At 41.5% G+C, this 21659-nt stretch overlaps 1 protein-coding gene across 7 annotated transcripts in view; it reads left to right on the top strand.

Annotated features, from left to right (window-relative positions):
• Window positions 1–21659, top strand: part of LOC117407247 (phospholipid-transporting ATPase IB-like) — a 174325-nt gene that overhangs the window by 21882 nt on the left and 130784 nt on the right. For 6 of the 7 annotated variants that reach the window (XM_059030679.1, XM_059030674.1, XM_059030676.1 and 3 more), the window contains 20 exons: window positions 3349–3448; window positions 4679–4777; window positions 5212–5257; window positions 5402–5442; window positions 6889–6962; window positions 8845–8914; window positions 9976–10103; window positions 10453–10564; window positions 11119–11284; window positions 12074–12207; window positions 12855–12932; window positions 13065–13153; window positions 13644–13688; window positions 16333–16408; window positions 17674–17779; window positions 18476–18558; window positions 18972–19021; window positions 19127–19196; window positions 19936–20020; window positions 21127–21266. In XM_059030679.1, coding sequence (XP_058886662.1) covers window positions 3349–3448; window positions 4679–4777; window positions 5212–5257; window positions 5402–5442; window positions 6889–6962; window positions 8845–8914; window positions 9976–10103; window positions 10453–10564; window positions 11119–11284; window positions 12074–12207; window positions 12855–12932; window positions 13065–13153; window positions 13644–13688; window positions 16333–16408; window positions 17674–17779; window positions 18476–18558; window positions 18972–19021; window positions 19127–19196; window positions 19936–20020; window positions 21127–21266 — 1792 coding nt within the window. Of the gene's footprint in view, window positions 1–3348; window positions 3449–4678; window positions 4778–5211; window positions 5258–5401; window positions 5443–6888; window positions 6963–8844; window positions 8915–9975; window positions 10104–10452; window positions 10565–11118; window positions 11285–12073; window positions 12208–12854; window positions 12933–13064; window positions 13154–13643; window positions 13689–16332; window positions 16409–17673; window positions 17780–18475; window positions 18559–18971; window positions 19022–19126; window positions 19197–19935; window positions 20021–21126; window positions 21267–21659 lie in introns of those variants that run through there. The other variant, XM_059030680.1, reaches the window with a different exon arrangement.

Here is a 21659-nt window from a genome sequence, read left to right as displayed (position 1 = left end):
CTTCCTCTCTAAACCCCACAGCACCTGTCCTGAACAGTACCAGCAGTGACGATTCCTGCGTAGCCACAGAACAATGCACATGACATTTCTGTTCTTTCTTTTTTTTTGACGCACTCTTGTTGAATTTCAATTGCAGGTATTAAAGCGATCTGTTGGCTTGTGTGCTATGTGGGTGGAGGCTGGTGGTGTTGAATGCAAGTGAGCTCCGCATTAGGTTGTTGGAGGTTGACAGCAGTTAATGGGAATTGTGTTAATACAAATACAGCTGTTTTTATTTCATAAAGCGAGTGGAAAGACTCCTAACAGCACACCATCCACACTCTGTGTACTGCACAGTTTGGACTGGAAAATGAAACCCATTGGCCTATCCCGAGGCAAACGATGAAGGAAAAGTGTGTTGTGTTGTAATAAAATAACTGCAGTTATTCATGTGTGTGTGTTTATTTATTTATATAAAGGTTTTCCCCAGTGATTCCCCTGCTGTGATCAGAGCCTCATTTCAAACAGAGGCAATGATCACTTACATTACATCAAACACATTCAAGTGGGATCAGTTATATTTAGTTGATTGTAATTGATCACTTCAACGGTTTATTAACTGAAGCTGCGCTCGCTGTGGTTTTGCTGTTCACAGTATCCCCCGCTACATTAGCCAAACGAGCAATGTCAAGGCCAGCTTAGAATGCGTATGGAATGTGAAAATACTTCCGCTATCTCCAGTGTCAGTCGCTTTTCAGAAAATAACACGAGTGGAGCTCTGCCAGTCCACATGCTTAGCAAACTGCTAATCAATTCTTATTCATGTTTTCCAACAAGTAGTAACACAATGCCGGAATCAACCCTTATAAAAGTTTACCACAGTATTTTTGCCCAGTGTTTTTGCAAGTTTACAATGTTTTCCCCATGGTTACATGCATAAATGCATACACTTTACAACCATATACAGTACTAATAATCCAGGCCCTGCACAGACAGGTGGCAGTGGCTACGCTTACTGTACACCTGCTCCAGTTCTCCAGGTGATAAATGTTGAGCAACAAGGTGTTTTTAGGAATGCGTCCTGTCATGAGGACAGATATTTATACACACACAACGACTCTGTTCGTCAGACGAGTGCTTTAAATCTAATTGCTTCTGTTTCGCATTGAAAAATCCTTGTGCCAACATGACTTAGTTGACGTGTCAGTGATAACCAGGACCCACCCGGTGCCTCCAGGGAGGCATGAGTCTGGAAACTCTCCTGTTCCTCTGCCCGCGGGGCCCATTTTAAAGGGAAAAAACTAAACAGAACCAAAGTGTTGCTTACTGTATTTTGCTCTTCCCTATGGAAACCTGGCCCAAGCGTCATCACTCACCCTGTTTTCTGTCCGACTTAAAAAAACAATTGACATCCATACATAGTAGAAGAATGTTGCTTAGCCGTTTTTCAACTTGGTTATGTGTAAGTAGGTAACCAGCATTGACAGCCATTGACTGGAATTAACTTTCTCTGGTTATTGAACGCAACCCTCCTGTAATCCTAATGAGTCAGGATTGCCCCGTCCTTTCCACTATACCATTAATAAGGAATGGATGGATGACAGAATGAGAACCACTGTTTTATTTTAATATGTGCTGTGCACCAAAGAAAGTACAAACCTCAATACCCTGTACTGATCAGAAGGCTAGGTAGCTTTTACCTGTAAAATACTCCTTTGTCACAGTTTAATACAGTATGATAAAGGATGGGTAGATCTTTGACACGTGAGAGATGGGTAAGTGGCTTTTTTTCTCCCTAATACAGTCTTAATTGCATTACAGACGCTGTGCATTGCTTCTTCACTGTGCTCTATATAAAAGCAATCCGTTCTGCAAGGAGCAGACATTTCTTCCCACTGGATACGAGAAAGAGTTTATCCGCCTTCCTTTTTATCCCTGTGGAATAGTGTTTTTATTATGCAATTGGCAGGGCGTGGTCTCTTTTGCTTTGTCTGATTTGGCTGTAGACCTGTCACCTTAACAATATCCCGGTGTGCACATTTAGCATCTTTAAGTACCTTCAAATGGCATCTGTCTATTTATTTTTGAAGTGTCCCCAAATCTTACTATGATAAATGCCATCATTCAGAGTGGCTCTCAGTGCAATCACACAAAGACCATTTTCTTTTCTTTTTTTTTTTGTAAGTTTGTGCTAAGGTGCTTTGACCTGAGTTCAGAATCTGTTCTTTAGTTTCCGTTGCCAGCCACAGATATAGCCAAGTAACACAGGCTAGATCAAGAGTCTTTATGATAATACATGCCAGCACCATGGCCAAGGAAGACTGTGTCCTGCTTTGTAAGAGCTGGATCACACCTAAGTGCAGTGAAGTGAAAGAAGGTGTTTGACTCTATGATTGCTTATAACCTGTAACCTGATCCCTCCCCTGGCAGAAAACAAGCCTCATCTCGGATTGTTTATTTCTGTTTAAGAGAGTGCATTGTACACACGTATTCCAAGGCTGGCTCGACAGTTCTAAGAAAAGCACTTATTGATTGATTGCCTGATTCGTAGGGTTATTGGCTGGCTTGGCAGTTCTGTGAAAAGCACTTATTGATTGATTGCCTGATTGGATATGCTGCGCTGTTGGATTTTGCCTTTAGCTATAATGTTGTTTTCAGACTTTCTTTGTTCTGTTCTTGTCGATTTTATTTAAAAGGCTTATACTGTAGCTATTGAAATAATTTCCTAAATACCACCTGTCCTGCTCTTTCAGTCTCTGTGCAGGTCTCCCATATGCACCCTGAAGTGAAATCTGGCACATAATGTTTGCATGCCATACTTTCTTTTATTCTCTTATACTTGCCAGTTCAATTCACTTCAGCAGGGTCAGCAGGGTCAAAGCATGTCACAGGTATTAGAGGAAGCAGCTGATTGGTTAATGACCGGACAGAAGGCTTCCTCTAATGACTGACCCTCTCTGCAGCCACGCTAATGCTTTTATCAGGTCACCACTGTGTCCTGACCTCAAAGGATCAAGGTTTGTAATTAGAGTAATTACACAGTAATTATTGACACAATGTAAAGTTTTACAATTATTTCCTGCACTATAACCGCTGCGAGGCTTGATATCGAGTTTTGTCTCTCTGTCCCTGTGGTTTTCCACAGTGAGTATTGTCTCTCTGTCCCTGTGGTTTTCCACAGTGAGTATTATCTCTCTGTCCCTGTGGTTTTCCACAGTGAGTATTGTCTCTCTGTCCCTGTGGTTTTCCACAGCTCTGTTTCATTGTCTGGATCTGTGCCTATCTCTTTCTGATATGCTCCAGTAAGTTTTGAAGCAGGATAATATCTAAATGTTTCATGAGCCATCTCTCTCTGTTTCTGCTCCACAGTACAACCAAGTACGGGGTGCTGACATTCCTTCCTCGATTCCTGTATGAACAAATCAGGAGGGCCGCCAATGCATTCTTCCTCTTCATTGCCTTAATGCAGGTACGGATTCTCAACAAATACACACAGCATGTCCGGGGGCCATTGGTTAGGTGGGAACACTTTAAAATAGGGGCTGCAAATTCATTATGAATTACGGCTGAATAACACCTGAATATCTTCTGTTCTTGAACTAATTCATTTTGAATTCAGCCCTGTTAATTCAGTATTCATTCCACGTTCCTTTGTATCAAATGATGCTGATCACATGTATAAAGCATGCATTCATGCATGAATGAACACTTCTCACAATCCCTGATGGGCGAGTGAGGAGGTATGAATTAGTGAAGAATAAACAGTGAATTCATACCCTCTTACTCGCCCACCAGGGGATTGTGAGAAGTGTTCATTAATGCATGAATGCATGCTTTATACATGTGATCAACATCATCTACTACATTATAAATGATCAGAATTAATTTTACATTGGTCCCCTTTGTAGCCGTCACCAGGTAATGTGTTACTGTTAGTTTCTGTTGACCTAAACCTGAGCTAGCAGTGCAGAGGTTAAAGGACTTGTATGCTGTTTCCTGAGCCATCCACTCCCCTGCCACTAGACTGAGCCATCCACTCCCCTAAGAGGATCAGCCTTCAGCAGCACCATTGTTCACTCCTGTAGCTGGCAATGGGTGTGCAGATTCATGGCATTGCACCGTGTAATGTATCCCTTTCAGGTACTGATGGGTAGACAATAGCAACACAATAGTCTGTATATAAGTGCTTACTGATGCATGTATGCTTCTAAAAGAAGTATTGTACGTCTGTTCTAATGCTAAACACTGCCTTTGTTAATACTGTATAGCTGAGGTTTTACATTAGTTTGCCCTGCTTGCAGACTGTGAGGTGCAATGCAGGATTAGCTCCATTCAAGAGAAACATTAATCTTTTAAAAAATAAAAGCGTTATTGCAATAAATACAGTATGGGCCACCAGGTGGGGCTATGCACAATATCCCAGCTCTGCGTAGCGTCTGACATTTGAATAGAGAGTTGGTTTGGCTCACCTGGCAAAGGCACGGCCGTGTGGTGTGTTGGTGAGTCATGCATTCAGGAGAGTGCAGGTTTGCATCCTGGCTGCACGAAGTTGTCAATCTTGGCTGGGGATTCCCCAGGGACAGTGGCATTAGTCCGCACTTTAATTTATACCATGTCAAGTGTTATTTATGCTTTTGGTGGAGAACATGAATGTTATTGATACTGTGTACTGTTATTGATTCTGTGTATGTTTTTTTAGCAAATCCCAGATGTGTCTCCTACAGGAAGGTACACCACTTTGGTACCGTTCCTGTTCATCCTGACGGTGGCTGGGATCAAAGAGATCATAGAAGACTATGTAAGTGTGCTCTCCTATACATTACACGTCAATTATTCAGGCTCTTCTCATACAAACAAAACCCTTTTCACAAAACTACCCGCTCATGTCTCCAGGAATTAAGCATGGATTTACAGAGCTCATTATCTGTCTGACTAATTCATGCAGGCTCTTAGGTACATTAGCCCCACATTCAGTGCGCGGCTGTCTTCTATATACATGTTTCCATGGAGTGTGGTTGTGGTTGACTTAAACAAACATTCAGTGTTGAATGAATCCAGCTTGAGTTACATGTATTCGCAACTTGGCACTGTCAAGATTCAAACTATGCTTGCATGACTAGAGCTGCACTCCCAACAGCAGTGCTGTTACTACGAGAGCCAAAGGGGAAAGCAGTGATAACAATTCTCAGTGAAATCCAGCATATATTTCACTCTTATTTCTTTTTGCAACAGAAAAGACACAAGGCAGACAACACAGTAAACAAAAAGAAAACGACAGGTAATCCGAACATTCATTTCCAATACAGTTAATATGGGGTGTGTGCTGTAAACTCTGTGGTGGCCTCATTAAAATATCTGCCTCGGTCAAACGCGTTGTCTGATCTGTGGTTATAGAACATCACATTTATTCCTTTTTTTTCAGTTTTAAGAAATGGAGTTTGGCAGACCGTGATATGGAAACAGGTATGTGGGTTTTCAGCTTGAACTCTTTCAGTAAGATGACTCTTGACTCATGAGAGTCAGTAATCAGTAATCACTTGCTGCTGTGAAGCGAAAGCCAATGCAGCATAAAGGCATAGTCGTGTTACTTTTACTAAGAGTTCATATCATGCATGATGTATGGAAAATGAAAAGAGATTTTGGGAATTCAATTATTTTTGTTTCAGCAGGGACGAGCTAAGTAATGCATCATGTGATTGAATTGCACAGATGCATGACTTGTACGGCTGGTACTGTGGCTGTATGATACATAGCTGTCTCTTAGATTGAGCCTGCTAGCACAGCTTGGTATGTAAATCATAAAATATAGTATAAATCACAGCAATAGAAAACCATTCAGAGCTGTACATTTATCATTAAAAAAAGAACTGTAGAGATATTTTCATTGTGTGCCGCTTTCTCGTCTGTTTTTGTTGTAGTTTTCCATATAATTTCTTATTCAATTTGGAAAGGATTGTACATCAGTGTAGCGTAACTAGATGCGAGGACATGGATTGCAATGAGTAGGAATGTCTGCAGATTGCCTGGTGTGTGTTGTTAGCTTTGCTATACTGAATTTCAGTTTTGCTAGCTTTCTCCAGGCAGGTACAGCTTCTCTGCCTTGCTGAAGTTAAGAGGACTGTATCACTGCTCTATTAGCCCAAAGCAGTCCTTTCTGTTAAGCAGATCATTGAGTCGTGTTTCCTTTCCTTGACTGAACATTAAAATGCAATTGTTTTTCTTGACCGACCTTCTAATAGCCATACTCCACGTGTCAAAGCATACGAGAGAGAGTATATTGACGTGTATATCTGTAATCATGGGTTAGCATTCTGCTTTCTATCCTCTGATTAGTCCCCCGGATTAGTCAATAAATGCAATGTTGATCTTTTCCAGTCTCCTCATGTCTGCCTCCCAGCATTTTAAGCTTAAACATCAGTCCTGAAATATGTATTGTTTAGCGATACAGATAAACAAAGACCTGTTCATACTTGCCAATTGAAAGCTGGCAAATACAGTTTTGAAAGCCACCAGCAGGATAGAGCGTACTGTAATTCTCAGAATATAACGCACACCCGTTTGACACATTTTGGGATTATTTCTGTGTATTACATACAGTATAGGTCAGGGATTATATACAATATTTGCAGTGTACTCAGGTTACAGTATTCTGTTTAGTGTGCCGTGGGGTTTTTCAATAAATCACTGTAAAAAGCACTCCCCTGTATTTTAAGACATGTGTATTTTTTGCAGCAAATAGCTTTCCATTTTTGCGCAATGCTGTCTGTTCATTAACAAGCACTTTTCTCTCTGTTGCTGTAACTAATAGCCAGGCGCCTGTGGATGCTTCATAACTCTGAGTCTGTTCTGCATTCTTTTCTTTCCTCTGTCTTTCTCCATGCCTCCGCAATGCTGCCCCTCCGTCACTAGGTGGCAGTAGGAGACATTGTGAAGGTCACCAATGGGCAGCATCTTCCGGCTGACATGGTCATTGTATCCTCCAGGTCAGATATTATTCCGTGTGACTGCGTGCATTTCCCTTTTCCGGAGTGAGAGGCTGCAGACAGCACTGTGCTTTATCTTGCTGCTTTGTGGTATTGGATTCCTTCTAATCATGTTCCATTGCTGTAAACCTCCATTGCTGTAACCATCTATTGCATTGGGGTTCAGAATTGTTCAAATCATGATGTCGTGGCTAGTCATTCGCCTGCTGGGTCTCAATAAGTCTGTGAAACTCAGGGCAGCTGTCTTGTAGCTTTTTGAGACAGCATTTCAAGCAGCTAGTTGTATGGGACATTTTCAAGCAATTTTCCCCATGTAAAGAGTTAAATAGCATTGCTAAAAAAGTTTTGATTCAAACAACTTGGTAAAAAAGTGCTTGAAGATAACTGAAAGTTGCTTGGTGTTCCATGGGGGTTAACACTGCTGGTGGCAACAATACAACTGCATTCGCTGTGACTGCACTATAACAGTGAATATTGCAGTTACAGAATGGGTTTTGAATTAAAAGTGATTGCATATTTAATTTATTTCAAAATGACGCATGACTGGCTGGCATCTCCTAATTGGGGTTTATATCCCACCGCATGTTAAACCACCAGTGTGGGCACCAGCCCAGCTTCTGCATGTTTTACAAAATACACAGCGTGCTCTCCATGTTTCAACACGTACTGTACAGCCGAAACCCAAACCTTTGTTTGCAGAATAGGTAGGTTTAAATTATTAAACACTTTAATCTCTGTAGTGGCTTTTGTGATCAGCTGATTAAATTGTAGGGATCAGCAAGGGAGGGTTACCTGGGGATACCCATGGCCCTAGGGACTTACTACAGTAAGAGGTCTGCCCATATTGTTCATTTTCACTATTTAAAACCAACTGGAATGCAAGCACGTTTCAAAGTGTGATTCCCAAAATGTTTTTCCTGTGGATTAACCGCTGCTTTCCGATTGCAGTTCATATGCAAAACCACAAGTGTACCTCAGCCACGGGTACTTCAGTGTCTTACCACAAGAATAATGCAGTTCTTCTTGTGACATGATTTTTATTGTCAGCTTGGACCATTTGTGGACCCTTCAGAGAGCTTCGAAATGTATGCTCTTATTTTTTGTAATGATGTTTGAATGTTTAATGATGTTTGAAGTCATGCGAAGTAGTTTTGCTTTTCTTCCTTTGAGTTTGATTAGTCTGTGTGAAGGTGCTTTGACCTAATTCAGGACCTGATCTTCACTAGTGATCTCAGTTTGCCTTTTTGAGGTCCAGCCAGGACTGAAAGGGTTAACACAGGGCACAGAACTCTGAATAATGACAAGCAGTATATAGCAGTGAGGTTACAGTACAATGTGTGAGGGGTCTGGCAGTGTCCCTCCCCAAAGGGAACGGCACAGAGTGGATTCTCATGCGCTGAGCTGCAATGAGGGCACCTTGAGGAAGATTAGTGACGTCATCCTTCCCAGGGAGCAGTGGGGCCTCCTGTTAAACTGGGGAGGGTCAGGGGAGGCTTTGTGGAGGATTAGCTCCCCATTGATGGGAGTCTTATGACCCAATTTTTATCAGGATACAAGAACTGTAAAATACATTGACTAATATGTAATTAAGATCTACAGCACAGCAGCAATAGCAATAATCCTATTTATTATTATTATTATTATTATTATTATTATTATTATTATTATTATTATTATTATTATTAGTAGTAGTAGTAGTAGTAGTAGTAGTAGTAGTATTGCCCCTCGTAGTGCAGAATTGATTCCCTGCTCAGTGAATGGTTTCAGGTACGGGTGGGTATGTGTTGAAACATGGTGCTTACTCTGCAATATAAACAGTGTTTTGTGGTGAGCCGAGTGCAGGCCCTTCCCAGTGATCTCGTGTGCCTTTGTTGCTTCACAGCGAGCCCCAGGCAATGTGCTACATAGAGACGTCCAACCTGGACGGGGAGACCAATCTTAAAATACGACAGGTAAGCACTCCGCCCCACCGGGACAGGGTGGCTGAGCTAAGCATTGCTGTACTGGACCGCCCGCTACTGACAGCAGCAATACCTGCCTCTGAAAGCAGCTGCTGGAGCAAGATAGGGGCTATATAAAGAGTTAGGCTACAGCTTCGTATCTTTATATGCACTGGTGTGCAAATATATTAGAACACCTCAAGATGTGTCATTGATATTCTTTATATACCCACCTGCATGAAAACCTCTGGGAGGAGAATTATAATCTCATGTCAGTAATCAGTGATATAGAAACAATAGGCACTCATGTGTGAAAATGTTAGACCACTATGTGCTTTAATTAGGCATCTTAAACAACTTCTAAAAGTCTCATGCATTTAACCATTTGCGGCTCTGTGTTCCATTTCTCTTACTATTTTAAATGAATTGCATGTGTGGCTTATTAAAGTCATCAATTAAATTAGACAATCGCTAATTTGCCTATTTTGACAATTTTCCAAGATTTTTTGTTCCAGTGGTTTGATTTCATATGCACTACAAATCAAAACTGCAGAAGCAATGGGGTGTTCTTATACATTTGCACACAAGTGTAGCTTGCAATCCAACTTGGACTAAACCCCAAAATGAAATGATATAAGGGGGAATATATGTCTGTATATTTGCCTCTCGATAGTATTGCATAGAGACGTTCTCACACTTTCCCTATCAGAGTGGGTGGGAGCCTGCGCTGTGTTGCATACTGTACACTGCAGACTGGCCACACAATGTGAAAATACCCTTGTCTGCAGAGTCTGCAAATGTATGTGTTCAACCTAGATACAGTAAGGCTGTGTGCTGCTATTGTGCAACATTCATGGGAAAGCAGCAGGTCTCCGTGACTTCCCTTTTGAAAGGGTCCCACAGCAGAGGGTAATAACGTGTAGTGAAACCACAGTACAACACAGACAAACATTGTAAAGACCAGTATAGCAGAGTGTGTTAAAAAAACAAGGAAAATGATGGCAGACTAGAAATGCCTAGGACAACCTGTCACACAAACACACAGTTACTTATGGATGTGTTTCCTTCTGCAGGGCTTATCTCAGACTGCCAGCTTCCAATCCCAGGAGGATCTGATGGCGGTCACAGGGAAGCTGGAATGTGAAGGGCCCAACGGGCATCTGTATGACTTCACTGGAACTCTGCGTCTGGATAATTACAGGTGCAGTACAGCGTGCTGCAACGCAATGCCTTGGCTTGGTAGCAGATATAAACTGCATGGCGCAGGCTCTTTGTTTGATTCTTTTTTATGTCAAGGGAAGTTTCTGGGGTTGTATCTGAGGTTATAGTGACGCATAGTTGAATGCATGTTAAGCTGGGGAAGTTAACATGTTAATGGTGCAAGGAATGACATTTCAGCAGTACTGTACCCTCCATGCTGGCTTCATTTAAACAGGAAGCTTACAGTAGTAGTGCACGTTTCACTTTATATCTAGTGCATTTTTGGTGATGACTCAATAAAAAAAATACTGAGAAGCCTGGTTGTGTTTCTGTGTGTGGTTTACTTCCAGTCCTGCACCATTGGGTCCAGACCTGGTTCTACTGCGAGGAGCCCAGCTGAGGAACACCCAGTGGGTTGTGGGAATTGTAGTTTACACTGGACACGACACCAAGCTCATGCAGGTCAGCCCCCTTTCCAAGACAATCAGTAGCCAGGCAGAATTCAGGCCCAGTGCTTTGTTTGACAGGCTAATAGAACTTCACAGAAGACTTTTTGACAGTTTGATTAGCTTTTTTTATTTACTGTGTCTGCTTTGGTTATTCCAAGAGCTCTTTTGAAAACCTATGGTTCAAGGACGTTCAGTTTTCGAGCTCCTTCACTTTGGAACTCACTTCCAGATTGTATCTAGAATGCTGTGTCTGTCAGTATTTATATCTAAGCTCAAAACATATGTCTTTGATTTGGCCGTTCACTAGCGAGCAGTTCGGAGCCTTTTTTGCTTGTTGTTTTTTTTAAAGCACCATGGGATGCTTGCACATGAAGGACGCTATGTAAATTAAATTGATATGGCACAGTATGGTATCTGTCAGGGAAAACATACAATTATAAGACTGAGGCCCCGTAAACAGGACATGATATTCATTGTATTCGAAAATACAATTGAACATGAAGACGGTGCTTAGTGTCTTTATAACCTGTGCTCAGGAACCGTCCCCACTGTTCATCATTCCAACAGAACTCCACGAAGGCTCCCCTGAAGCGCTCGAACGTGGAGAGAGTGACCAACATGCAGATCCTGGTGCTGTTCTGCATCCTGCTGGTCATGGCGCTGGTCAGCGCTGTGGGGGCTGCCCTCTGGAACAAGGAGCACACAGAGGAGGACTGGTACCTCTTCAGATCTGGTGAGGGCTCCACGCTCAGAGCAGCAACACAGTCTCTGGATAGACAGCAGGGTGCTCAGCTGTCACAGCACCCCATTGCTGCTGGAGTTGGGATTGGCTGTGCATGTGAAACCAAACCACTGCAGCCGAAAATATTGGATCAAAACAGGCAAATTTGTGAATCGACAACTTTAATACGCCAGAGAAAATGAAAATGAACACAGCCACTAATGGTAAAATGCATAAGGTGGCTAATTAAAGCACAAAGTGGTCTAACATTTTCACACGAGTGCCTATGTTTTTCTATATCACTGATTACTGAGCGGAAATTGAAATTTGCACCTCCTGAGTTTTTCGTGCAGGTGGCATGTCAATGATATCAATGATGAATCTTGAAGACACATTCCCTCAAGATCTTGCTGTGTTTTAGCTGCTCTTACACAACCGAAACTGAAAACACTTGAGTCCTTTATTGCTCAGTTTGCCTGCACGCCCTCCTTTGAGAATTCAGAATAAATGCATCTGTTTACTCACCAGCCTTCATGCATTATTTTCAGCACTTCCCATAAAACGTCACATGTCGATAACAAAATAATCAAATACACGTTCACCACAGTGTGTGAGTCTTTCATACCAGAGACCTATGAAAGGGCAGTGATTCATAATAAATGTGGTTTCTTGGGGTTATTTTGCAGGCTAGTGTGTGTGTTTTGACTGTCGTGTGTTTGTTTCCTAGTGAGTGTAATTCTTGCATGTGAATGGTCCCTCGTCTCTGGACTGTGTGTAAATGATCTGTTCCTCTCTTCCTAGACACAGCGCAAATCTCCAACAACTTCTGGTACAACCTGCTCACTTTCATCATCCTGTACAACAACCTGATCCCTATCAGCTTGCTGGTCACACTGGAAGTGGTCAAGTTCACTCAAGCCCTGTTCATTAACTGGGTATGTCTGCGGTAACACAACACTGTTTCATAGAGATCCTCCAACCCTCGCTGCATCAGATGGAAAACCAACCAAATAATAATAATAATAATAATAATAATAATAATAATAATAATAATAATACTCCCAAGTCTGCAATTCCATCAGTCACAAGGAGCTCGGTGATGAACCAAAAGGTTATGAAAGGTAGAGGCTGCACCAATTCTGAGAAGGGTGAGTGTATGTAACTAGTTTTAAAATCCAAGACCCTTGGACCCGAGCTTAGGATAACTGAAGGTCCACAGGGCGTCCTCCGATCCCACGACCAAGCCAGCTTCCTCTTCCACACCCAGGAACTTGAGAGTGAATGTTAGCGAGCTGCCGGCCTCTGGAGGACAAAGGCCAGCCCTGCAGGTGTCCACTTTTGAGCTCCGTTCACAGCCATGTGTGTGACAGGAGTTTGCAGACACTTGCACTGATATAGGAAAGGAGGTCTGAGTTCATTTTATTTCTGGTTATCATATGCAGCCCCTAGGATAGCTAGCGGAAAATAGGAAGTCTAAAGTATGAGCAGGTCTGTGGGGATTAACACCACTAATTGTGGAGTACATGCTGTGCATGCAAATCTCCAAGGGGGACAACACTGTTCGAATTCTGTTTTCTTTCAGGACACGGAGATGTATTACAGTGAAACAGACACGCCAGCCATGGCCAGGACTTCAAACCTAAACGAGGAGCTGGGGCAGGTGAGATAGTGACAGCAGCGGCTTTCTGGTTATAATAAGCACAGAGTTGAAGTGTCTACAAACTTGAGCTTTTGTCTCATACACAAGTAATAATGTTTTCCTCCTGAAGTTTTTGTTTTAATTGTCTTCCAGGTGAAGTACCTATTTTCTGATAAGACCGGGACACTGACGTGTAACATCATGCATTTTAAAAAATGTACGATTGCAGGAATCACCTATGGGTAAGTCAGAACAAGCCCAGAGCCATGCTTGCATGTTTTTGGGTGTACGATTGCAGGAATCACCTATGGGTAAGTCAGAACAAGCCCAGGGCCATGCTTGCATGTTTTTGGGTGTATGATTGTTGAATTTGGCGTGGCTTTCAAGGAGCTTATTATAACAAGGTTGCAACTTTTCTGACTGTTTTAAGGGTTTTTTGTCCTGTTTGAATGATTTGTCTCTTTTTTTGCCATTGATTTTATAATGTTATTTCTTGCCAGGACCCCCTTGAAATGAGATGTGTATCTCAAGGGTTCTGTCCTGGTTAAATAAATACTTTTGATTTGAGTTTGGCTTTACATGTTCGAATAGTCTTTCTAAACTGACCCGAATATTTAAATATTGTTTTATTTTAAATGAGCTGGATAAAGTATCATTCGTGCCATATTTCTGGACTGCATGGTAATGATGCTGACTGCTGTTTCGAATGACTGCAGCTTTTCTCTTCTTCAGCCACTTCCCAGATTTGGAAGCAGAGCGCTCAATGGAAGATTTCAGGTATAGAGCTATAGCTGTTTACTTAATGACTGCACACTGTATTCATGAAAAATGTATTGGGTAATGTATTCATAGATATTAGGAGTGTGCGGATACCCATACTCATAACTGCCTTTAAGAGGTGTTTATCAGCAGGGATTTATTACATTCATTCATTCATTAATGTGTTGATTTCAAAACAAGAAAAGCTGTCCTTCCCTCACCTTTACAATTTACCAATCACTGGCTTTCAAAGCACTCAGTGCGGAAGTCAATTGCCATTCAATCGTACTCAATTGTAAAGGTGAGGGAAGGGTAGCTTTTCTTGTTTTGGAATCAACACAATGAATGAATGTTTTTAATCATACAGAAATATCTGTGTCTAAGAGAACACCCCTCGGGAAGCAAGCAAAGAGAGTTGACCACCGGACACAATGTGCCAAGGCCAGTCACGTTTTGAATCAGCAGTGTGGAGTAGTGGTTAGGGCTCTGGACTCTTGACCGGAGGGTCGTGGGTTCAAATCCCGGTGGGGACACTGCTGCTGTACCCTTGAGCAAGGTACTTTACCTAGATTGCTCCAGTAAAAACCCAACTGTATAAATGGGTAATTGTATGTAAAAATAATGTGATATCTTGTAACAATTGTAAGTCGCCCTGGATAAGGGCGTCAGCTAAGAAATAAATAATAATAATAATACTAATGTATTTATTACTTATGTCATGACGCACGTGCCTCAGCATATCAAATGAACAGAATAAGTAGGAGAAAAGCAAGAGGCAAGCGTATGCTAGTAAACTAAATTAACAAAACACCCCTACATACGGTGAGAATGCAGCGGCGGCTCCAATGGTAACCGTGGATACGAGAATGCATTTTAACGCAATGATTACTGACACAGCACCGCCCTCCGCAAGTTAAAAAATGCAGAAGCAGCTCTAGATTACCCTCGCTGAGCAACGAATCGCTATCGGTGCCACAAAGCTGTTCTTTAATAAGCGACGTTCCTGTTCCTATAGCGGAGCATTTCCAATGGGAACATTCCGTTTCAGCACAAGGGTGTTCCCTAGCCGGAGTGTTCTCTTAGGAGGTGTTCCTGTACGCGGAGACGGCTGGACTTCTTAAAGGCAATCATGGGTGTGAGTGCGAGTGTCAGTCCACCCCTAATAAATATACTGGCTGAAAAAAAATAAGAATCTGGAATGTTTGTATAAAAAAAAAGACTTTTTAAAAGTTTACATCCAAGCACACAACCTTATTAAAAAATCATTCACACTGTTGGTTCATTTTCTTTTGGGGGAAGTTGCGGCAATGAGGTAGAGATTCTAAGGAAATACGGCTGTGCATAGGTCGCCATCTACTGTGTAGAAATGATATTGCAGGCGTGTAATTAGAAAAAAACATAAAATCGATAGACACAGAGATGACATTATTTGTAAGTGCTCTACAGAAGTAAGAGCTTTATTTGATTTTTTTAAGGCCCTTTAATGCTGTTGCTTTTACAGTATATTGATTAAAGCCTCAAGGACAGCAGTGATTTAACATGTGCCTGTATCCGCTAGTTTGCATTAACCATCTCAGCCCCTCCAAGTTGCCAGTTTCTCTGGGAGGCCTGTCTGGTTTTATGGTAGGGGTGTATATGATTAATTGCGTATCAATTTAGTCATATATCGTATCGTTCTTGAAATCTGTATCATTTGCACAGTGTATCGTGATACAAGACCAAAAGCGCAGCATAGCTCATTGTAGATCACAAAATGATTCTGAAATGAGGAGTAAGTGTGTTTTATAGCTGGTATGGATACATACTGTCCCTATCTCATTGATTTTTATTTTATTTTAACAAAATCTTCCATCATTAAAGTATCGTATTGATAGATTAGGATATCTTTGCACCACTATTGTATGCTGAATGGAACTTTTTGATACTGTGTTGACACGAAACAATCTAGTCTAGAAGTCTGATTGGACTGGATACTCTGTTGAAAGAACAATGCAACCCCAGGGAGGCTTGATAAAGGCACCAGTAAATTTTCCAGTGTCTCCAGCTGTCAACTGGCATACTTAAACACATCAGTTGCCGCAGTTAAAAATAAATGTTTTTTTTTTTTTTTTTCTAAATTTATAATGCAACCGTGGACCTTTTTTTAGATGTACCTTTTTTTAACACAAATAATGTATTGCTTCAAACAGTTTCAGATCATTTAGATATGTTTTGCCTACACAGAGCTTACAAGCAAGAGTCATGTATTCCTGTAAATGTAGAAAAAAGTCCTTGGCCCTCCCTCACTGAAATAATAATAATAATTTTAAAAAAAACTGCCGTAGAATTTTAAAATGTGTCTGTGTGTATATATAGTAATGCTTTTTCACTGTGTTAGCATTTTCTGAAATATTACAAAACCAATCAGAAACAATTTAGATAACCTTATTGAGTTTTTCAAAACCAACGTGTGCTTTCGCAAACTTTGCACTGGGATAACATGCTTTTGGTCCCATAAGGTTTGCATTGAAGTGGCCCTTGCTTTAAAAGGGGTCCCGGAGGTTTTAGGAAGACACAGAGCTGACAGGATGTGAAACACTGCTGCAATCAATGGAGATGTTAGAAGCCCTTTAATATTACATTTCAAGATATTCATTTTCTTTCAATTTGATTTCATTTGCAGGCACCAGCCAAACAGCAGCCACAGTTCTACTGAATTCGATGATCCTGCACTAATACAGAATATTGAACAGAACCACGTGAGTGAATCTGTGTGTATCTGTCTGAGTATACTGCTAATATTGAACAGAACCACGTGAGTGAATCTGTGTGTATCTGTCTGAGTATACTGCTAATATTGAACAGAACCACGTGAGTGAATCTGTGTGTCTGTCTGAGTATACTGCTAATATTGAACAGAACCACGTGAGTGAATCTGTGTGTCTGTCTGAGTATACTGCTAATATTGAACAGAACCACGTGAGTGAATCTGTGTGTCTGTCTGAGTATACTGCTAATATTGAACAGAACCATGTGAGTGAATCTGTGTGTATCTGTCTGAGTATACTGCTAATATTGAACAGAACCACGTGAGTGAATCTGTGTGTATCTGTCTGAGTATACTGCTAATATTGAACAGAACCACGTGAGTGAATCTGTGTGTATCTGTCTGAGTATACTGCTAATATTGAACAGAACCACGTGAGTGAATCTGTGTGTATCTGTCTGAGTATACTGCTTATATTGTAAAGACATACTGTACAGGGTTTAAGACAGCCCACGTGTGTTTGATGTGTGCAGTTGGGTTAAGTTGTACCAGCCATGGCTTTTAAAACATCAATTTCACGCTAATTATTCCTACCACAAGTCTGTGGATTTACTTCCTGTGTTACAGTCGTACATGCTGAATTTACAGTAGTGCACACATTTATTGGAACACCCCATTGCTTCTGTAGTTTTGATTTGAAATCAAACCACTGTAACTGGAAATCTTGGAAAATTGTCAAAATACAGTAGACAAATTGGTGATTGTCTAAATGAACTGATTACTTTAACAAGCCCCACATGCAATGCATTTTAAATAGTAAGAGAAAAGGAACACAGAGCCACAAATGATGAAATGCCTGAGACGTTTTAGAAGTTGTTTGAGATGCCTAATTAAAGTACAAAGTGGTCTAACATTTCCACACACGGGTGCCTATTGTTTCTATATCACTGAATACTGACCGGAGATTGAAATTCTCACACCCAGAGGTTTTCATGCAGGTGGGTATATAAAGGATATCAATGACACATCTTGAGGTGTTCTAATACCTGATGTGCACACTACTGTACATTAAAAAAAACTAAAAGATTCTCAAAGCAATCAAAAAAAGGAGACCAACAATAATATTAATAAAGCTAACGAGGCAATAAAATTGATTTTAAAGCATTATTCAGGGGCAAACCTTTAAAGAGCCGACAGAAATGTGCACTGAATCCTAAAGAGACGGCGTGCTGCTGTAACCTGCCCTTCCTGCTGTAGGTCACAGCCCCGCAGATCTGGGAGTTCCTCACCTTGCTGGCTGTGTGCCACACTGTAGTGCCTGAGAAAGATGGGGACCAGATCATCTACCAAGCGTCCTCCCCAGGTGAGACTCCTCTGATGCGCTTCACAGTCCAGGCATTGAGGGAGAGGGCTCTGTGCACCCATTGAAAAACTACACCTCTGGTTTTTAATTTAGAGCTCCCAGTTATTTTACACCAAATTTTCTCCCCAATTTAGAATGTCCAATTAGTTTTTTTTTCCCCTCACTGCATCAATTCCCCACTCCGCTCAGAACTGAAGGTTCAGTGGTGTCCTCCGATCCCACGACCAAGCCAGCTTCCTCTTCTACACCCAGGAACTCGACGAGCTGCCTACTTTATTAACTTATACTGAAGTTAATAATTATATGCATTAGATAAGAGCCTATTCTCCAGTTTTAGACACAGACCAGCATATACAGTACATGCATTGCTTATGGCAGTCTGTATTGTCAGGTTATTTGTGTAGTTCAATCAGAAGATTACCAGGTGCCAGTTTCACAAAGCACTGCTAGGGCTTAGCAGGCTGCTAGCTAGCAAGCCGTCTTATGTGTGCCTGTTCAGAAATCATTATAGATAGAACTAGCCCCAGGCTTCCAAAGAACACTGACTGTCTGAGTGACAGCAAGCGTCAGGTCACCCTTTCTGTTTTAATACCCCTGAATTACAGGGATGTGTCAGTGTCCTAAATGAAGAGGCTCTGTATCCCTGTGCTAATCATTATGTTTTCCATGTGATACAGTTCTGTGATTGCATTGCAGATGAAGGCGCTCTAGTGAAAGGAGCAAAAGGACTTGGCTTCGTCTTCACTGGAAGAACACCCCATTCCGTTATCATTGATGCTGTAAGTCTTGCATATTGCATTGTCAACCCATCAGCCACACGTGTATCTGATAACATTCCAGTGTCTTTAACTAAACTGCAGTAACACAGTAATTACACATCTGATTGTATTGTTACAATGCAGCAACATGCTTTATTACAACAAGGAAACATGCTGTTAGCCATTACACTGTTCTTACACGCGTGGTTGTGTATTTACCATGTAATAACTATGTGACTGCACATGCAGTTACAGTCTAATTATAATGTAGTAACAGACAGGCAATGTAAAGTGTTACCCAATGTCATGCATACCTTGCTATTAACCCAGGAATAAAGAGAAGCGAATTGAAATCATGGCTGCAAATAATGCAAAATGTGAGTTTAGAAATCTGTGCTGTTTGTATTTGCTCATTGCTTTCATTTGTCTTGCAGAGAGGAGCAGAACAGAGCTACGAGCTGCTCAATGTGCTGGAGTTCTCCAGGTACTCAATCCCTTTTACCTGCTCATGTCTCTCGCTGTTTAGACACATCAGTTTAACTCATTCAGCAGCGCCTCCCTCACGTGACGTTTCTCCTTCTTCAAACAGCTCCCGAAAGAGAATGTCAGTGATTGTGAGAACTCCGTCTGGGAAGCTGCGTCTGTACTGCAAGGGGGCTGTGAGTATTACACTCCTTACCTGCTGTACCACGCACCAGCAGCAGGGATGGAAATAAGACTCCTGTCGCACAGCAGTTTGATCCATTCCTGGTTTTACTAGGAGTTTGATCAGACACACCTGAGCTTGTTACATGTATGTTGTGGCTAAGCAAGCTGGTAGTAAAACCTAGGAATGGGTGAAACTGCTATGCAATAGGAGTCTTATTCCCATCCCGGAAGAGTACACCACACAGTACTTTTCTGTTGTCTTAAATATGTATTTATACATTTCTGTATATGTAAAATTGATTAAGATACTCTTTCAACGGTATGTTTTTATTAGATTTTTTGTTGTGCAGGGGTGAGATTTTTCAACCTTTTTATGTCTGTGTAAGTCTGATTCAGATTTTGATCAGTAAAATTCTTAATTTGCTGCCGCACTTGAAAACCACAGTTTGCTTTCAGGTCTCGTTGGAAACTGTGCTCCAAATGAAACAGTTATGTCATTTTTAACGGTGCTGTATACCCACTCATAGCCGTGCTGTATACCCACTCATAACCCACAGCAGGGAGGCTCATTTCTTGTCTGATTGCTACAAACACATAATAAGTCTCCCAAAGAATGTGCAGAGTAATCCCACAGCTGCAGCACAGGATATTTAATACCCTGCTGTATTGAAGCTGCTGTACAGACCACAAGCGCAGCGCACGCTCACAGCACTTGCTTAGACAACTATTGATCCGTCCTTCTACTCGCAGGACAACGTGATCATGGAGAGACTCGGAGAAAGCTCCCAGTACAAGGACCTCACCTTATCCCATCTCGAGCAGTTTGCTACTGAAGGTAAGAGTCACTGCAGTGCCCAATACCCTCTGCAATAAAGGACATTTCAACGAGAGAGCTTGGCAGGGATTCAAAACCTTAACAGACCCCTCACCTGTTATAGGAGTGATAAACCAGTTCCTTCAATTTCCTTGTTAGCGTTTCCTCCCTACTGCTGTGCTAGTGGTCTTCCAGTTCTTTATAATATCTCAACCCTGTTTAGAACATGTAAGCTACTTTTGTAATATCTCAACCCTGTGTAGAACATGTACGCTGTGTTTTCCTGGCACCTGATCTCTTCCAGGGCAGTTGTTTCACCAACTCTGACTGCCACTAAACTAATGGAGTTGGGAATAATTAGGTATCAGAAATCACCATTACTATTACATGGGGGCTTGTATTAATACTGCTGATTATTGTAAGGCCTTGGTTATAATAGCTTCTTTACCCTAGCATGCAGTTTGAAATGCCAGCATGTTGATGTTACATGTACCCTGTGGAGCTGCACAAACCAACTGCTCGATTATTCGGATCAAGCTCTGCACAGGTGAGGGTCTTTGCTGTTGATCGGGCTGATTCACCTTTCAAGTGAAACAAGTGAAGAAACAGCTGCTTGGGTTTGTGTGGATCGATGTGCTCCACGAAATAAGAAAAGCAGCAGTCATCACCAATCCAAGCAGCTGTTTCTTCTCTTGTTTGTGAATTAGCCCGATCAACAGCAGTGATCCTCACCTGATTGTCAGCACCTGATTTCTGTTGAGAGATCAATCAGAATAATCGGTTGGTGCTGCACTAGCACTCTGTTATAAACATAAAGGATCTCTTGATTGAAGAGAAAAGGAACACTTCGTCACAAATGTTAAAACGCAGGAGATTTTTCAGAATTTGTTTAAGACGCCTGATTAAATCACAAAGTGGTCTAACATTTTCACACACGAGTGCCTCATGTTTCCTTATCAATGATTACTGAGCGGAAATGTAAATTCTCCCCCAGCAGAGGTTTTCATGCAGGCAGGTATATAAAGGATATCAATGATGATTCTTGGGCTGTTCTAATTCATTTGCACACTGCTGGAAGTATGAAGTGTTACTGATGCAGTCTCACCACATCTGATCCCTTGTGTCAGGTCTGAGGACGCTCTGCTTTGCATATGCAGACCTGACGGAGAGCTCCTATCAGGAATGGCTCCAGGAATATAACAGAGTCAGCACCATTTTAAAGGACAGAGCGCAGAAACTGGAGGAATGCTACGAGATCATTGAAAAGGTGTGTAACAGCAATGAGACCCCTCCTCCCCATTGTGATGTAATACCACTCATCCAACCAGTCCTTAATCGCTGGAAATGCATTCTCTGTATGGTATTACTCGTTATGTATTGGTTCAATATAGCATACTGTCACAGTCATAGGCCATCATCAGTGAGGAAAGGTCATTTCACTTTTCTATTGTAAGACATTGTATCTGTTGCACCAGCAGGGGGCAGTGCAGGATGCTAAAATAAATCTTGTTTTTCCTTCATCCTTCAATGGTGAATCAGAGAAGCTAGTGGATTAGATTTATTTTGTCTCGTTTTGAAAATGTACATCAAGTTAAATGACATTTTTGGGGGTTCTTTTGTGATTGGCTGCTGTTTTCTTCCTTGAATCCTTTAATACACG

This window comes from Acipenser ruthenus, chromosome 9 (genome assembly GCF_902713425.1).
Source record: "Acipenser ruthenus chromosome 9, fAciRut3.2 maternal haplotype, whole genome shotgun sequence".
NCBI classification, from domain to species: Eukaryota; Metazoa; Chordata; class Actinopteri; order Acipenseriformes; family Acipenseridae; genus Acipenser; species Acipenser ruthenus.
This window is presented reverse-complemented; position numbering and strand designations above follow the sequence as displayed.